The following is an 18,450-nucleotide window of genomic DNA, read 5'->3' on the forward strand; positions in this document are numbered from 1 at the left end:
TAAATATTCCCGTTTCACTGCCGGACCTTGTATGTACATCGCACACGCACGAAAATAAAAATACGGAAACAACAATATTCAAATTAATTAATATGACAGCCAGATTTGTATTAGTTTTTAGAAGTTATTTTGGTTGCATAATATTAGGCGCTCTTCAGAAGAGACTTTCATTTAAAACTAGACATACAGAAAAGCAATACATATAAATCCCTATGTCTACTTCTTAATACATTGCACTGTATAACGTTTCTCATTAATTTTATTGCACATACAAGTTTACTAAAGGTAATTTTATGCAAAACAGTCAGGAAAATCATTTGGAAGGGGCTGGATTTTCGATTGATCACATATTTAAATTTGTTAATGATGTTATTGAAAAGGATACATTTGAACTTGTTCGTTCAGCAAGTTTACTGAGTAATATTTATAAACCTAAAGCTATCACTCACACTGCAGACTATATGCGCCTGTCTCCACAACGCGCGAAGGTTCCGTGAAATTTTGGAAGCTGAAGCTCCCTCAACCTCCCCTCTAGCTACGGGCCTGCCCATGCCAGTTATTTATATGTGAAAACTGCACCCGACTCGTCGGGCTACGCGAACGTTCATTTAATGTGCATTACGAATATGTTTACTCATATTAGTTTGTGTAAAATGCCATGTTTTAATAATTACTTCAAATTGCAACTTTGATGTTTCTTTCGCATGCACAGTGTGTGGAACGGAGTGGTTCATTTCATTTCATCTAGACATCCGCATAGAATACATGACCACCCTATGGCTACACTTTCCATACCAACTATCCTGTAGATTACATAAACACGATGCGACATCTTGCGATAACTTTGAGTACGTAGTGAACGGTAAAAAAAGGATCTGTACAAAACGACCGTGCTGGCACACGTCTTGCTTGAATTATCATTAACCAATCAAATTAAATAGATTCATAAATAAATACGTGTGGGCCAATGACGAGAAACCACGACAAAAAGAAGTTATTCCACTGGTAATCAGTCTAATGAAATATGATGAAGAGATTTAAAGAAAAATACACCAGTTAGTATATATATACGTAAGAAACGATAGTGCAATTGTGAGATATGGACGTTTTGCAAAAGAATTTTTGGTTTAAAACGTCGCCTTATTTATTATTGTTAATTTTAGAAGTTCTATTCGAAGGTAACCTTATTTCTTAACCTCCTCGATTGCAAAGTGATACCTTTACTTTCAGTTACGAATTCTGCGACTCAAAATGAAATTAACAATCATCTAGAATTAGGTAAACAATTTTTAGCGAGAGGACAACTGTCTGACGCACTCACACATTATCACGCAGCAGTGGGTAAGGTATTAATCGACTTGCATCTGATATTAATGTTTCGTATATTACAGAGGGAGATCCTTCGAATTATCTGACGTATTTTAAAAGAGGCACAGTGTACTTAGCGTTAGGAAAGGCAAAAAATGCACTGAGTGATTTAGATCAAGTGTTAGAGTTGAAACCCGATTTTCTAGCGGCTAGAGTTAGTAGAGGAAATCTCCATCTGAAGTTAGCAAATTACGATTTAGCACAATTGGATTTTTATAATGTGGTAAGTCACTGAGTACCGTGCGACGAGCCCACGTTGTAAGCCCCAAAAATTGGGCTGTGGCACTTATAACGTAAAACTAATATTAAATTGTTGCTAAGGAGTGTAGTGCTATCAACACTGCCTCCCTGAAGTTAATTCTAGATAGGTACAGCAGTGGCTAAATTACACAGCTCTAGCTGTTAATACCTGTATTTCCAGTAATTATAGCTATTAATTCTATTTTTTTAAGGCGAGTTCTACCAATTTTAAAATATGTACACCATGATTCTATCCCTTGTTTGTCTTTTGATATATAATAGGGTGTCCCAGATCAAGTGAAATTGTGAGGATAACTTTAGTAGGTACTGTTGCATGTGGAGATTAAGATAAATGTGAGCTCCAATAGGAACTTACTTAAAAACGCTTGTAATAGCGCAATTTATTTTTTGGAAAATGCCCAAAAACTAGTCTTAATAATTGTGAGTGATATTACCATCGTGGATAATAGGAAAATACTACTTAATCAATTGTTTTTTATACTCATAATATCACCCACATTCATGTTACATCTATAATATAGCCATTGGTACAGTAGTTTGTGTCACACATTGTAAATGGATTAGGATTAGAATATAACATCACGACCATATGGCGTATCATGAACTGTATGACCTTTTCCCGTAACTTAGGCGTGATAACGCACGGGGTTCAGTCTGATTTTTAGTTTTCATAATGGTGAATAAAACTTACTTTTGCATCGTTTTTTGATTAAAATGTGTAATTATTAAATTTTATTAGAATGCCTTGGAAACAAAAGACAATAGTTGGTGTAGTACGCCAGCTGTTCAACAGTTTTTGGTTTCAACTTTTCCAAACCATAGCGAAGGTTAAAGCATTAGTCATTTAACTTCTCCATCCCTGCAATTTTACTTGACTGAGGCACTCTATATGCTTTTTACTTTTGATTATAGTAGTCAAAATCGAGGTCAATACTCAACAACTCAACACCTTTCAAAATGTTTGCTGGTCATAATTCTTTGATTACATGGACCAAATTACGAGATAAATACTTGATTTTTGGATTATTGTGGGCATTACCTAGTCCTTCATATATCTTATGTTAAGTGAGAAAATGACTAAATGTTGGACTTTTAGGGGATATATTTCCCAAACAGAATGTTGAACCATCAGTCCTTTTTTTTGTAAAAAGACCTTACAGTGGTTTGGAAAGTAATTTTGTCTTATAATGCACCATATAACGCCACCAAACATTGGTTGCTATACAGTAATTAAATGTATTACTTATACGTGGTCTAGTATAAAAACAGTGGCAGGTAGCCTCCCACTGCAAAACGTATGTGTTTTTCTTATAATGGGCTAGATAGAGATGAAAATGTATAGCATAATTTGTGTACAACTTACCACTTTTGCAGTGGGCACCTGCGATGATTGACATGACTGTTTTTATACTAGAAGAGCAATAGTTATGTTAGCATAGCTCACTTTGTATTTCAATTTGTCACACTTACGTCTTTCCAGCTGCAAATAGATCCGTACAACGCGGACGCCAATGAATTAATACAACGGATTCAGCCCGCAACCGAACAGAAACAGATGGCGGACTTGTATTACAGCAGAGGTGATTTTGGAAACGCAATTGCGTTATTATCTGAAGTGATAAACATAAGTCCATGGGCTTCGGATTTATTCGAACTTCGTGCCGAAATACATTTAGAAAATGAAGATCTCCTATCCGCCATAGCCGACATTAGGGCGTCCACAAAGCTGCAGTCGGATAATACTCATGGCTATCTAACGCTGTCCAATTTATTGTATCAGCTTGGACATGCGACAGATGCCTTGAAGTCTATCAGAGAATGCCTTAAATTGGATCCCGAACACAAGGACTGCTTTAGTTTTTACAAGAAGATCAAGAAGGTGGAAAAATTTATTTCTGATGCCGAGACTAGCATCGAAGAGAATAATTTTCAGAATTGTATATCATCGGCGCAAAAAGTTTTAAATGTTGAGAAAGAAGTAAGGATGATCATGTTCGAAGGGAAACGACTTTTGTGCAAGTGTTACATGAAGGACGAACAAAGTGCCGAGGCTATTAGCGTTTGTGGAGAAGCCTTAGATTTAAATTCGGACGCGAGCATTTACTGTGATAGAGCCGAAGCGTATCTTCAAACTGAAATGTATGACGATGCCATTAGGGACTATAAGTCAGCGTTGGAACGTGACCAACATTATGATCGAGCGAAGGAAGGGCTAGAAAGGGCCAAGAAATTGCAGCATCAGTCCGAAAGAAGAGACTATTATAAAATTTTGGAAGTGAAAAGATCTGCATCAAAAAAGGACATAGTGAAAGCGTATAGAAAAATGGCCCAAAAATGGCACCCAGATAACTACCAAACTGATGAGAAAATGAAAAAAATTGCAGAGAAGAAATTTATTGATATCGCGGCTGCCAAAGAAGTAAGTTTACTTATATGGTACCTACTGTAAGTGATTAATAAAACAAATTTTAGGTGTTGACCAATGATGAGAAACGAAGGCAGTTTGATAATGGTGAAGATCCTCTAGATCCTGAATCTGGTAGATCAAATATGCCTAATTTTCATCATTTTCAAGGTTTCCACGGTAGTCCGTTCCAATTTCGTTTTCACTTTAATTGATGCTGATCAATGTTTAGTGAAATGTACTAAAGATCTTAGTAAATTGGAACACGAGTGTAAAGCAGTGATGAGACTCTCAATCATTATTATGTATATATTGCAAAACACATTGTACATACATACTTTTTATTAAATATTATTTATTAAACATTAGTGATACAAATCTCTGATATACATTTTGATTCGTACGCTTACTGATTAGGTTTACAGGTCAAAATCACTGATTCTGCACAGTTGTTGCATTAGTGTATAATGACTACAAGATGAATGATTTCTCATAAAGGCTCGTGAAAACCATTGTTTTGTAATCAAATGTTCATTTTTCAGTTTGTGTTAATATCAATTAGGTATTGATTTAATTTAGTTTAACAAATAAAAGAAGATTCGCTCCATTGTTCTTTGTTCCTTCCCTAAAAAATTGGAAATCCAATTTATGAAAAAATCATTCTTGTACTCTTACCACATCGAGATCTATGGGGTTTACCGTTGCCATATCTTACATTTGCTAATTTCACACAAATATGCTTTATAAATATAAACACCTCAAATACATTTTCGTTCAACCTCAAAATTGATTTTTTATTTCATTCTTTTTCTCTCTTCATCTTTTAGATGTTTTTTAAGAGAAGAAATGGTTTTGTAAACAAATTTAAACATGTGAACTAGACAATTTGTTTGCAATAACTGGGTAGGTGCTTTAACTCTAACTTGTGTAGATCATGGGATACTGCTTTCAAAGAAGAGGTAGTCTGTTATTCCCAAACAGGATTGCATCTATATCCTCGATGGAGATGGATATCTGTTACACTGTGTAGTGTGACGTGACCTCAACCTGCTACATATATCATGCGTTCAAGCTAAGAGGATCACCTCAATAACTTATTTGGGGACACTACGATCTATCACAACTAACTCAATCTTAAAATATTGTAACGTGATTTATTAAATTCGGGTTCGATTTATATCAATATTTATTAAACAAAACCAAAACACTATAAAAACCGTACAATTTATATCGATTATTTATATCACACACACTTCGCAATTTATATTTCCGCGCTCGATCTCATTCGGTAGTAAAACTGCTGCGATGTTCGGTCCGCAACCATTTATACACGCAAGCAATGTAAGTCCCGAACATCCGCGTACATTCTCGAATATTCCTACACAAATCCCACTATCGCGCGCGTAGAAAATTCCAGAGCGCCAAAGGCGACGTCATGTCTGGAGCGTTTCCGTTACAATATTTTAGAGTGACTAATAAATCAATCAAAAAGAGGTAAAAAGTAAGATGGTTGAAGAGGTGAGTGTATGAGGATAGCAGCAATAAATGGTTGAAACTAATGCTGAAGAAAAGAAAAACGTTGAGTGTTAAAAGAGGTGCAACGAACGCATAAGCTAAAAATAAGTTTCAATTATGGATACGCAAAAGAACAATGTACTTTAATTTTGTGTAGTTATTATTTATTTTTTATAATTAATAATAATTTATATATTTTTTTAATGATTTTATTTATTTATGTTGAAACCCGTTTAAAATTCGAAAAAAAAACTACAACTGGAACCAAAACCGTAAATTATTAACGCCACAGAATTGGTACCGAAAGACTTAAAAAATAATTCTAACTATATATAGTGCGGCCCCGGAACCTATATGTCATATGGGTTCCAACCCCTGGTCTCAGGTGGACTAGAACAGGACATTAATTCCTCTCCAAGATACGATGATTCTACCAAACCCATTGGGTACATGTGCTATGTTTAGTTTACCTACTAGTGCCCAGAAAGTATTCCCACAAGTAATTTCAGAACACTTCTTTCGCATGGCGACAATCTCACATCAAGTTCCACATAGCTCTGTATTATGTTGAGTTATTTACAGTTGCAACTGTAATTTTAGAGTTTCGTATCTTTTTTGCCATGATTTCCTTTTGGCATTCTGTCCTCCAGATATTCGCATTTAAAGCACAGCTTACTTTAAAGTATTAACTCTGACAGATGCATCTGGTCCAGATCAACAAATATAGGTATCCTTTTTCCGACATTCCGTTATAAAGCCTACCAGTATCAAAGATTAATCATTACTCTTTGCTTTGGCTTTGAAGTCACTAATTTAGGCACAAGGTCCAGATCAATTAATTTCGCTTTGTGTCTACCTCGCTTCCAACAGTCGGGTTTTGCGATATTCGCATTTGAAATAATTTGACACTGACACGTGTGGCCGAGTCCATTTTCCTATTGCAAGTAGTACCCAGTTCCGACACTTTGTTTTCTATAAATATGAAGAACGAGCTGACCCGACCCAAGTCTATATAGACCGCATGTTCAATGTTGATTAAAATTGCGCGAACAACTCCAAAAATCCTATAAACAGATCGTTGGTGAAAGTTGAATGCGACCAAAGTTATGACGTGCTTTCGACAATGTTACCAACGTTAGTGGTTTTAGTTTTCCCAACATAAAATTTCTCTATTGTGTATATCCGCGAAGTAGGTACGTAAGATTTTCTTCTGAATATCGGAAAAAATTAATAAATTTCTCATTAACGTTCAAAATTATACCGTTTCACATAAAGCTAAATCACATTATTGAATATTTTCCAAAAACATTGTTAATGCTTCCATTTTATGAAAGGATGTTGATTGATTAATCTTATTACTTTTGCATGTGTGTTTTTAGCGATGGCCGATACAGCTGCGAGCGAGGTTAAAAAGACGAAGGAGAAGAAAGTAAGGGCCGCGAAACCGAAGTCTCCCGCAACAGACAAACCTGTAATCACGAAACGGCCCTTCCTGCGACACGGACGTTTATACGCTAAAGCAGTTTTTACAGGTTATAAAAGAGGACTTAGAAACCAGCATGAAAATACCGCCCTTTTGAAAGTTGAAGGCGCACGTACGAAGGATGATAGCTTGTTTTACGTAGGAAAGAAGTGTGTTTACGTTTACAAGGCAAAAAACAAAACTTGTGTTCCCGGAAAACCAAAAACGAAGAAGTCGAAGGTGCGTGCGATTTGGGGTAAAGTTACCCGTCCTCACGGTTGTACTGGCGCCGTCAGAGCTAAATTCAAGAGAAATTTGCCCGGAAAAGCAATGGGACGTCGTATCAGAATTGTAAGTAATGCTTTACGTTTACCAGACGAAGCGCTACCAAAAGGCAGGAATACTCTAGCAAGATTTCTCGTGCGAGTTGCAGTGTGGTAGCACTGTGAAGGTGTAAATACCACTGTACGTCTGATTTACGGTGGAATGTATACCTCGACAGTGCTATCAGACAGTAACTTCCGCCTTTAGGTAGCGTCTATGAAGTGCTCTGTCTGGTGAACACACCCATTATTTTTAGCCAATTTATCCCTTTAATGTTATTTTCTTCATACAATTTGTTGGTGCAATATTCTGATCGTAATATTTAGATAGCGAAAGCGTTATTAATTACTTTTCACCCTTATTCAAATTAACACAAATAAGGACTTCATAATACTGTCTGATCAAAAAAGGGTTACTGTCGATCTTTGAAATTTTTGTTTACATGGAAGTCATATTTTACTTGAACTTCCAAAGGCAATTCAACAATCCTTTTTTTGATTGCCCGTTATTTTTGTAATTTGTAGTCATTCAGTCTGTCTCTTCTATGATGGTTTAAGACATTTGAAAACTGAAACAAATGTGGAAAATTTTTCACTGAGAAAGAGACCAAAACATTATTTTGAAACTATACAACTTGCAAAGTGAAATTTGAACTAATTTATTTTTATTGTTACAGATGCTGTACCCATCTAGGATTTAAGAAATTCCAATCTAACTAATTGTTATAAAATAAATAAAAAAAGTATTTCTGTTTTTTATTTTCTCTTCTGTATTTTCAAATATCAATTGTTTCAAAACAAATTTACTTTTAGGTATATAAAGCTCTAAGATGCTGTTTTAGGATCAATCAGTTACAGCATATTGTTATAAAGACATTCAAAGTACAAAATAATATACTTTGGCCTATTTGATAACCACAAATTCATAAATGAGTTTTCAAATTTAGTATGACAGTTTTAAGAGTACTGGACGGTTAACAGGTATCTTGCATTAAAATGTTCTAAGAAGGCGCAGGGTATTTCACCAGAAATTTAGATCCTTTAGAATCTACAAAACTTTGTTTTTGGCATTCTCAAGCGAATGTTAAGAACTAGGATAGCTACACACATCTGTGGGTAGGATCCTAACTTATTCACAAAAAATAAAGGGGGTATTGTTTCATAGCTTAGTTTTTAAGACACAGCGACAAACTGTTTTTCAAATCGAATATCATTTATGCACCAATAAATTCCTTATTTTTTTCTAATTAAAATGTTTGACATGAAAAACGTTTTTCAATCTTGAAAATGTGGATTAAATATACAGGCAAGCCGTGGAATATCACAGATTTAAATCTGTCACATTTTCACAACATGTATTTTAATAGAATCTCACGTACCTATATCTTAAATCTCGCTCAAATCAATGTCCATGGTTTACTCAGGCTTTAGATTGAGTTATATTTTATATTGATTACAGGGACTAAACTCTAGAATTATAGCTTATATGTCTCTGTAATCAATATCAAATATAAATCAATTCTATTAAATACTGTAATTTTGAGAATTTCTTGAAATATGAATTATATATTCGCACGGCCTACTTGTCTATAGCACAGTATTCTATAATCCATATTTTCAAGACTGAATAACGGTTTTCCCTATTTGTCTTAATTTTTTTCATATCAAACATATACTGATAAGTGATAACTTATATGTATGTACGTGCCTATTTCTTTAATTTGACAAAAATAAGAAATTTATTGGTGAAAAAAAATTTTATTTCCGTTTGAACAACTATTACTAAACCCTAAATTGTTCAAAAAAACGATTATTAATTACGGTGATTTTTTTAATTTGTACCTACTTAGGTACATAAGTTATAGTATAAAGGCAATATAAAATAAGTGAGAATTGGTTTGTTTTGGATTCTCTCTATCGTTTATTGGTGCATCTTTTTTTGACTCAACTTATCTTCCCCTCGATCTTCCGTCTGCGATCATGAGGCATTTGCAGTCATGCATGCGACAATTGTTTAACGATCTTTTAAAGTGGTTAAAGCCTCAAATTGCGAAATTCGCGTCGCTTTTGTAATTTTCGTGTGCGGGTTTTTTAAAAGAAAGTTTTCTACAATTGTTTTGTTTCCCTTATTAGAATAATAATTTTTTCGACAACGGCCATACCACGTTGAAAACACCGGTTCTCGTCCGATCACCGAAGTTAAGCAACGTCGGGCGCGGTCAGTACTTGGATGGGTGACCGCTTGGGAACACCGCGTGCCGTTGTCTTTTTTTAAAATTTTTTTCTATTGATTTTAGATTTTATTTTAATGTCACAAGGCATGCCTTAATTAATAATTGCAATTGTTAATTAAAATTAATTTAGTTTTGCCGAAAAAAAATATTTAAACACAAAACCTTACTTACCATTTCTTACTAATTTTAATTATAAAAGCACGTGCCATGCGATCAAAAATGAATTGCTGTCGAGTCACCTTTGGAATTTTTGTTTACATGGGAAATCGTACTTAACTTGAATTTCCAAAGGCGACTCGACATCAGAACTCATTTTTGATCGCCCGTTATTAAAGCGATTAGTTTCGACCAACGGTCATCTTCTGGCTTATGGAGACTTTATTCTACGTCTACCCTATTATGAGTTCATCACACACCATGGATACCTCCGATCAATGAAATAGAAGAAACTTGTGATTGTTATTCTACAAACACCCTTCGTTTTCCAAACTTCAACGCTACTGACTTTCCTTCCACGACACACGGTATTATTTCTCTGTGGTAGGGACGTAGGGTTATTCTTTCCCACCCCTACGAGGGCAAATCCCAGCAGAACACACTACGAAATTTCAATATAAATCTCAAAAAAGATAAATAAACAATCGAATTTGCAATGTGGGGCATCGACCTATATGGATTTAAAAATTTACCAGAGGAATGTGGAAGGGTAGCGGTAATAATTTAAAAAAAAAAGGAACGTTTTGAGTAGTTGTACTCCGAGAGTCTCCTCTTTGGAAAAATACAAAAATATTCGATATTTGTGATCTACGAGTAAAAATAAAAGGAGAGAACCTTGCATTAAAAGAGCAAAAGACGGAAATGGATAAAAAGAAAGTGATAAGATTGGGGGGAAAAGCGTTATCATTGGCAATGACGTAATAAAATAAAACTGACACCGGCTTTTCTGTTTTATGATAAGTCGTATACTGACCAGCGCAAAGGAAGTACATACTTAATATGATGGTGACATCCGTCGCTTGCTATGCTATTTCCCACCACCGTTATGTTCTCTCATCTTATTTTTTACTTGTAGGATCTATCATCAATTATCATCATCATCAATTAAATATTATCCAAGCTCACTGAAATAAAACCTTAGAAGTAAAACTTAATTTAAGCATTGTGTATCCCGCTTATGGGTTGTTTATAGATGGTTTAAGTTTATTTGTTTTTTTTTGGTACCCATTTTTCAAATACATACGAAAAATTAATATAAATACAATATATAAAATAGATGTAATATATTTATTTAAAATACAAAAATTAAGTTCTTTTCAAATAGTTTAGCCACCTTTGAGTATATATCACTGCTACTCTTAGACAATTTCTACGGTTAATATTACGGTGAAATCATTTGGCCAAAGCGACAATCGGTACTGCACCTTTTTCATTTTTATCGATTATTTGTGAACAGCTTTTGAGCCTTTTATGTACGACGCATACTGTACATTGAACAGGGTGTGCAAATTTTGTGGGGAATTTTTGTTTAAAATGTTGACATTTAATTATCTTGTTTTCAATCTATTTGTCAAATTGAAATCTATTTATAAGTTAATTTACAATTTTACAAGATTTTACGTAAAACAACAAAGCTCATTATCGTTGCATAAAGTTCGGGACGATCTAATAATCATGAGCAATATCCGCATCAAAAGATATATCTTTTAATGTTGCCCATAACGACGTAATATTGAAGGTTAATCATTTGACAGTGTCTACATTGTATTTATCGTTTGTAAATCCATTTTAATCTAAGTACGTAAACGTTATTGTAATTAGTCTATCTAGTTGCTACTTTTACTCAATGTACTTGTGCAGACATTACAGATAATATGAAATTATTGTATTCGAAAAGTTGATCTTTGGAATGTAATAGGCCTCGATCGCTATGGAACACCTTTTATTTTACTCGGTGTCTATATTTATATGCATACTGAAGTACGTAACATCAGATGTTTTGGTACTACCTATCGTAAGTAACCTTATTAATGTTAACTTTGTGTTATACGTTGATTTTCAGGATGGCCGGTACATAGCAGAAGAATTTAGGGATAAAGCGTCATTGTTTGGAAATCCTCTACCATATAAAGGTAAATGGATCTTTTCCATTTTATTTTTGAGTGACTCAATTAATTGCAAAGAGGAAGGATGACTCATTTTATAGCGCATTTGAGGTCTTTTTGCTTAATTAAAAGTTAATGAACTTGCATGTGCATTGACAAACAAATACCTAATATCTTATCTAAAATACTCGTGTTTTAATAGCAATTATCTCAAATCGCTGCTTGAGGGTCACTATTTTAAGTGCCAAATTAGGTACCTTGAATATTGCTTAAAACCTAAGCTAAACTATGCAGCTTACTAACCATGCTTGCTATGCTTACTGAATTAAGTGCTTACGATCAACTAAATTTTATAATAAAAACATATATGTACGGAACAATAATAATATTCATAGATGGATACTTATCAATACTAAGGTATTGGTAATCACGCAAACCGTTCCCACTAATAATTGATATCTGAAAATGTGTATACTAACATAGTTTTCCATGATCTATCAAAAGAAAATATTATCTCCATTGTGTCACTTCCAGTTTTACAGGATGTGGATAGCAACTTTCTTATTTTAAATAGAACGCCCTATATTGTACTTCCGGCATCTACATGAAGATCTATGTCGTTTGATACCACATTTCCCTACACTCAGCGTCAAAGGTTTTCAAGCTTGTCAAGATTGTTCAAAATTTCTGTTTAAGCCATTATAAGGTTAGGGTTGATATTATTAATATTTTATGTGATTCTATGTAATAGTACATTATATACCAAGGTAGAGAAGTCTACTTTTATTGCCTGAGCACAAAGATTACACCCTGAGGCGCTTGCGCCGAAGGATGTAAGGTGCGTAATAGACTTCTCTATCGTGGTGTATGCAAGGTGTCCTAAATTAAGTAGGATAACATGGCTATCTTTGTTATTATTGTATTTACAAATTCGGTTAAATTGGCAAAGTTTACGTGCAGTCTTTGATGTTGACGGAAATTCCAATGCGATATTTTGAAAAAAATAGTTCGTTTCGTAGATAATTGGAAAAATGTGAAAATCGCCATTTTAATAAAGTTCAAATATTTAGTAACAAAAAGAGTTATTAAAAAAAGTTTCAAATAAAAGTTGCAAGATTGGATCGGATAAATTCAATGGATATTCAATAGAAATTTTTTTTCAAAATGGCGGTTTTCGAGATATTGACATCAACTTCCTTGTTTTGCATGGCCGCCATATTGGATTTTTAAGTCACTCCATAGAGAAAAAATTACAAAACCAGTGATACTAAACACTTAGCATTTCATTTGGGAATCAACCTTGCATTTTTGCCTCGAAGTTTATAATGTATTTCTTATGGCAATAATTCCATGGCCGATTGTGATTGAAACCAAATTCGTTCGCTTATTGTCTCGCTGTTTTGTATTTTTGTCTCTATCGAGTGACGTAAAATCAAATATGGCGTCCATTTAAAATAAGATTGTTTGTTATTATTATTGTTGTTGTTATAATTTGTCCAGTAATTGGCTTTTGCTGTTGGGCAATAAAGTTATTATTATTATTATAAGGAAGTTGATGTCAATGTCTGAAAATCCGCCATTTTGAAAATTAACTTAATATGGACATAGCTCTAGCCATAAACACAATTCCAAAAGTTGAGGCTAATTTAATTTATGAACTGAATTGTAAACTTTTTTATTTATGAAGTATGTAAATGAACTTTGATACAATTCACTTGGAAGCCCCAGTTTAAAAATTTGGTTTTCGCATGCTATAGGCATATCCAGGAGCTCGTTTGCTATAGTTGTTTACACGTTTATTATTAATTTTTCTTTGGCGTCTAATGCAATGTCGCTTGTTTTCCAGGTTTACAGGGAATATTGGTCTATGCAAATCCACCAGATGCGTGTAATTCACTGCTTAGTCCTCCAGATCTACCTGGTTATAAGGGGATGTTTGTAGTTTTAATAGCACGTTCACCACAAAACTGTTCATTTGAACATAAAGTTCGAATGGCGGAGAACGCCTCATATGATGGGGTCATTGTACATAACGTAGGATCGGACGAACTGGAACCGATGTCCGCAAAAAATAAAGTCGGAATTACCATACCGTCCGTTTTCGTCAGCGAGACCACGGGAAGAATACTGCAGGAAATGTATTGCAGTCCAGATTATTTTGTAATAATCAACTCGGAGATGCCGTTTAATTTTAATTCAACATTGTTAATTCCCTTCGCAATCGTCGTGGGGGTTTGTTTTATAGTTATGGTTATATTTATTGTAAGTTAACGATTGTGTCTGTACCAACATGATAGCAGCAAATGGTTTTAGGTTATCAAATTTATAAAAGATCGCAGAAGACAACGCAGGCATAGGCTGCCGTCTTCTACCTTAAATCAAATACCCACATGTAAATTTGCCAAAGGGGACCCATATGATACATGCGCAATTTGTCTGGATGATTATGTGGAAGGAGAAAAATTAAGAGTTCTACCTTGTGCGCACGGTAATTCAAATTGTGGTTTGATAAAGAGAAATATTTTACTAACTTTCTTTAGCGTACCATTGTAAATGTATTGATCCTTGGTTAACGAAAAATCGTAGAGTTTGTCCTGTTTGCAAACGGAAAGTGTTTGCTCAGCATGAATCTCATCACTCCAACTCCGATAGCGATTCCGATGCGGATGACACTACACCGCTAATGAACTCGAGTAATCAAATGTCGCACAGTGGTGGAACATTTGATTCTCTATCGGAGAATCCCTTTCAACGTGCTGCTCGATCTGCATCCCAGCATGCGGACGGAGTGAACTTAGTAACGGCGTCTGGACATCACAGTATAAATGGCGAGGTTGAAGCTAGTGACGATTCAGATTCATCTACTTCTTCCGATTCATCACACCATTCAACCGCTGCACTAATTACTCTCCTAAGGGACGTTGAAGAACAATTGCAAGGGGATTAAGTGCAGAAATTTGTCATCAGTTTCATTCTTACCTGGTCAATTTGATTGAAATTTGTATGTTTTCTGTTAACGTTTGGAACTTTAATACGGTGCTATTATTTAGTGATATGACTTTAGTTCTTATGATTATCTCTTTACATTTAGCTGTAGGTTTCCAATTATTTGGCTGCTTTTTTTAATGAAGTATTTGACTGTAATTCTTTATTCTGTATTTAAATGTATGTATATTGAGGACTTGAATATATGTAGAAATTAAGTGTAACGATATCGTTCCCAATACACTGCCATTACAGTCTCACCAGTTGGAAAATATATCCTTGTCCATTTCACTGAGCACACTACACTGTATAGGGAGCTTTTGTTAAACCTTTCTGGGAAAGTAAAATAGGTAGGTTTTTGAAAATTTGAACTTAGGAGTTACTCTGAAGGCCGAATCGATGTAAAATATTTTCAAAATGGCCGCACTTCTGGAAACACCGAAAGTAGATAGTAACTTCGTTATTTAAAATGCCAACCCGTATTTTTTATTGCATTTTTGGATTCTACGTGAAATTTCAATTCTTTTGATACCCATATGTCAATATCTGCCACTTATGGTTTTTAAGTTATTTTGACTTTAAGAAAAAAAATGGCGGATGCAGACGGTACCTTGATAATTGATTACTTGAAACGGTTGTAGTCATGGCAACCCATTTTTTACAGTGCATAGAGAATGGAATAGGGCTTTCTTTTAGTGTACTTAAAAAAAAGTTAAGTTGCGTACAACCGCACTTATGGAGATCCAAATTTAAGAAACTTTAAAGTCTATAAACTCAGTTTTTTTAAATGGAATGACCCTGTTCTTATTATTGCATGAGATAGAGAATCGAAATTGGCATATTTTGATATTACATATTCCTATAGCTATCTTTAACAGTTTCTGATTTATTCCCATTTCATTGAATTGATCTAGGAATTGATGCGATTTTTTCGCATTTTCTTTTTAGTAGTTGGCCATGATTTTATAACAATCGAATTTTAAACAAATCAAGGAATGGATTCGTTAATATCATTGATTCTAGTCTAAATAATTCATTAATAGGTAAATAAGTTTTTTGTTAAGGATATAGGACGGAAAATTTTTGAAAAATCTAGACAGAGTCGTTCAACTGAATTTCTTAAACAACGTATAAGTCTGGAAATTAAGAGAGGTAATGCGATATCTGTTCTAGCAACAATTCCATACCAAAAATGTTTCAACGAAGTTTTTTATATTTTGCATTGAATTTATTTTGTTAATGTTGCATTTGCAATTCAATTCATTCTCTTAAATATTCTCTTGTAGAGCTTTGTATCACTTGTGCTTCAACGGTTTGTAGTGCATTTGGGGGTACAACATTTCCAAAATTGATACAATTTCGTTCCAGTGTTCGAATGAATGTACGGCAAGCGCGTGCCGCAATTCTGTCCATTTCACCATAAATAACAATTAAATTCCAAAATAGGTGAAACCACTCCGAGTCATTTTTCGATTTTTGAAAAACCTATGTTCACCTATAACAGTAGGTGACGGATTAGTGTCACTAGATTTGTTTAAAATTCGATTGTTTTAAAATCATGGCCGACTACTAAAATGAAAATCCGAAAAAAATAGCGTCAATTCAATAAAATGGGAATAAGTCAGAAACTGTTAAAGATAGCTATAGGAACATGTAATATCAAAATATGCCAATTTCGATTCTCTATCTCATGCAATAATAAGAACAGGGTCATTCCATTTAAAAAAACTGAGTTTATAGACTTTAAAGTTTCTTAAATTTGGATCTCCATAGGTGCGGTTGTACGCAACTTAACTTTTTTTTAAGTACACTAAAAGAAAGCTCTATTCATTCTCTATATGCACTGATAAAAATGGGTTGCCATGACTACAACCGCGTTCTCAAGTTATCAATTATCAAGGTACCGTCTGCATCCGCCATTTTTTTTCTTAAAGTCAAAATAACTTAAAAACCATAAGTGGCAGATATCGACATATCATTCACGTAGAATCTAAAAATGGAATAAAAAATAGGGGTTGCCATTTAAAATAACGAAGTTACTATCTACTTCCGGTGTTTCCGGAAGTGCGGCCATTTTGAAAATATCGTACATCGAATCGGCCTTCAGAGTAACTCCTAAGTTCAAATTTTCAAAAACCTACCTATTTTACTTTCCCAGAAACGTTTAACTAAAGCTCCCAAAAAAAACCTTGTAGTAGTTTGTTACTGAATTTAATTAACTTCACAGTTCCAACAATAACAATGACAACAGTCTTATTGGAACACAGTGTATTTCATCTACTGAGTTATCGTCGCGCCACGCTGTTATTAGTTCTGTATGGCGTTGTTGGAATTCTGATATGGCGCTACCCCATTCTATTATCACAGATTTAAATAAATCTGTGCTATTATAGTCTAGGAGCTACTGGCAAATTTTTTTTAACAGTTTCATTATTTTTGGTCTATTCGCGCATGCGAAAATGAGTTAATTTCAACTTTAGCGGCCTAGAACTTTTGTCAGGGCCACGGGAATATTCCGTAAAGCGAGATTCTGAAGTTCAAACATTTCCGAGCAGACTTTTGTGGTGTGGGTCCCAATTCTTTCTACTCCGAACAAAATTTTTGATCAATTTGGCGGATGATCAATTTGGCGGATCCCCCGTTATATATATAGTCCAGTAAAATTAGTGCAATTTTGGACAAATAAAAACATTAATTGGTAAAGATCTGAATTTTGGTATACACATTTATTGGTACTTTCTATTGAACATACTAAAAGTCCCTGTCAAAATCTGTTGCGCTCGAGACGCCATCTTGGAAAAACAGTACACTTTTCCAGTTTTTTGCCCATGTCTCGGCAATTATTACTGATACGAAGAAATAGTTTACATGAAAAATATAGTTTACTAAATTCCCTATAAAAAAGAGTATTTACATTTTTTTGTATCTCCAGTACATTAGCTGTAATCTCACGTTGAATATGTCACAACGCGTTTAGGCCCCGTATCGTAGTTATAGAAGGAGGCCGTCTTTTTTATGACTACACCGATAGCTGTAACAGAGCCAAATAATGAACAGAATCGTCGTGCGATACAGCATTCTAGCAATGACATAACATTTTTTTTCAAAAAGATAAGCGAAAATGTGTAAAAGTGTTGAAGCAACGAAATGATTTCTGAAGCTGAAGAACGCCCTTATCTGCATAAGTATAACGTGCCTGCTAGTAAGAGATATTAAAACCGGCATCGTTATCAGACCTTCAGAATTACCTTGACTCTGTTCGGACACTGAAGGCTCCCAGTCCACACTCAGTGCTCACATTGAAGATGAAGTTCTATTGAGAGAGAGTTTTATGAGAAACCTTATTAAACGTGTCTCATACCAAGCTTGGGTGCGACGACTTCGCATATATAAGAAATACGGGTAGAATTTTCAATGAATTTAATGATTTGTAAAAAGTTGTAAAAAAATATCTGCGCGACTGTTTCGAGAGCTCAGGCTACTTGATTCCCTATTCGATATCGGATTATAGCTAAAGTATTGGACATACAAAAAAATGTTAATATGCTTTTTTATGGGCAATTTAATAAACTATATTTTTTATCTGAACTATTTTTCCGTATCAATAATTGTTGCCGATATATAGGCAATAAACTGAAGAAGTGCTCCTCTTTTCCAGGATGGCGCCTCGAGCGCAACATATTTTGACGGGGACTTTTAGTATGTCCAATAGGGAACACTAATGAACATGTGTACCAAAATTCAGATCTTTACCGATTAATGTTTTTATTTTTTCTTATTTGACTGGACTAATATT

General features: G+C 34.4%; 3 protein-coding genes and 1 non-coding gene across 5 annotated transcripts; all 4 read left to right on the forward strand.

Moving 5' to 3' along the window:
- The first annotated feature begins 965 nt into the window (after positions 1-965).
- Positions 966-4,640, forward strand: LOC116171526 (dnaJ homolog subfamily C member 3). The gene is made up of 5 exons (XM_031488407.1): positions 966-1,178; positions 1,231-1,341; positions 1,392-1,591; positions 3,110-4,048; positions 4,102-4,640. The coding sequence occupies exons 1-5, from the start codon at positions 1,100-1,102 to the stop codon at positions 4,246-4,248; spliced, it is 1,476 nt and encodes a 491-aa protein (XP_031344267.1). The 5' UTR covers positions 966-1,099; the 3' UTR covers positions 4,249-4,640.
- Positions 4,641-6,646: 2,006 nt separating this feature from the next.
- LOC116172368 (60S ribosomal protein L35a) lies at positions 6,647-8,092 on the forward strand. Its single transcript, XM_031489577.1, has 3 exons — positions 6,647-6,741; positions 6,928-7,361; positions 8,011-8,092. Exons 2-3 carry the CDS (start codon positions 6,930-6,932, stop codon positions 8,032-8,034), a joined length of 456 nt encoding a protein of 151 aa, XP_031345437.1. The 5' UTR covers positions 6,647-6,741; positions 6,928-6,929; the 3' UTR covers positions 8,035-8,092.
- A 1,389-nt stretch (positions 8,093-9,481) lies between these two features.
- On the forward strand, positions 9,482-9,600 carry LOC116172872. Its single transcript, XR_004145791.1, has one exon. It is a non-coding gene; the product is annotated as a 5S ribosomal RNA (ribosomal RNA).
- Positions 9,601-11,111: 1,511 nt separating this feature from the next.
- LOC116171568 (E3 ubiquitin-protein ligase RNF13-like) lies at positions 11,112-14,878 on the forward strand. 2 transcript variants are annotated; one of them, XM_031488486.1, is made up of 6 exons: positions 11,112-11,361; positions 11,425-11,578; positions 11,627-11,696; positions 13,516-13,931; positions 13,983-14,157; positions 14,210-14,878. In XM_031488486.1, exons 2-6 carry the CDS (start codon positions 11,495-11,497, stop codon positions 14,614-14,616), a joined length of 1,152 nt encoding a protein of 383 aa, XP_031344346.1. In that variant the 5' UTR covers positions 11,112-11,361; positions 11,425-11,494; the 3' UTR covers positions 14,617-14,878. The 2 variants fall into 2 exon arrangements, with proteins under 2 accessions (XP_031344346.1, XP_031344345.1); XM_031488485.1 differs by having other exon boundaries at positions 11,112-11,578.
- Positions 14,879-18,450: the final 3,572 nt, after the last annotated feature.

The sequence above is a fragment of the Photinus pyralis genome, unplaced genomic scaffold, assembly GCF_008802855.1.
Source record: "Photinus pyralis isolate 1611_PpyrPB1 unplaced genomic scaffold, Ppyr1.3 Ppyr1.4_LG5, whole genome shotgun sequence".
Taxonomy (NCBI): domain Eukaryota; kingdom Metazoa; phylum Arthropoda; class Insecta; order Coleoptera; family Lampyridae; genus Photinus; species Photinus pyralis.

Bases quoted from the DNA above. Each gene is read 5' to 3' on its own strand.
- LOC116171526 (XM_031488407.1), top strand. From the start codon at position 1,100: ATGGACGTTTTGCAAAAGAATTTTTGGTTTAAAACGTCGCCTTATTTA. The intron at 1,342-1,391 runs GTAAGGTATTAA...CGTATATTACAG, and splicing joins ACATTATCACGCAGCAGTGG to AGGGAGATCCTTCGAATTAT. The intron at 4,049-4,101 runs GTAAGTTTACTT...AACAAATTTTAG, and splicing joins ATATCGCGGCTGCCAAAGAA to GTGTTGACCAATGATGAGAA.
- LOC116172368 (XM_031489577.1), top strand. From the start codon at position 6,930: ATGGCCGATACAGCTGCGAGCGAGGTTAAAAAGACGAAGGAGAAGAAA. The intron at 7,362-8,010 runs GTAAGTAATGCT...TTATTGTTACAG, and splicing joins TGGGACGTCGTATCAGAATT to ATGCTGTACCCATCTAGGAT.
- LOC116171568 (XM_031488485.1), top strand. From the start codon at position 11,495: ATGGAACACCTTTTATTTTACTCGGTGTCTATATTTATATGCATACTG. The intron at 11,579-11,626 runs GTAAGTAACCTT...GTTGATTTTCAG, and splicing joins ATGTTTTGGTACTACCTATC to GATGGCCGGTACATAGCAGA. The intron at 14,158-14,209 runs GTAATTCAAATT...AACTTTCTTTAG, and splicing joins AGTTCTACCTTGTGCGCACG to CGTACCATTGTAAATGTATT.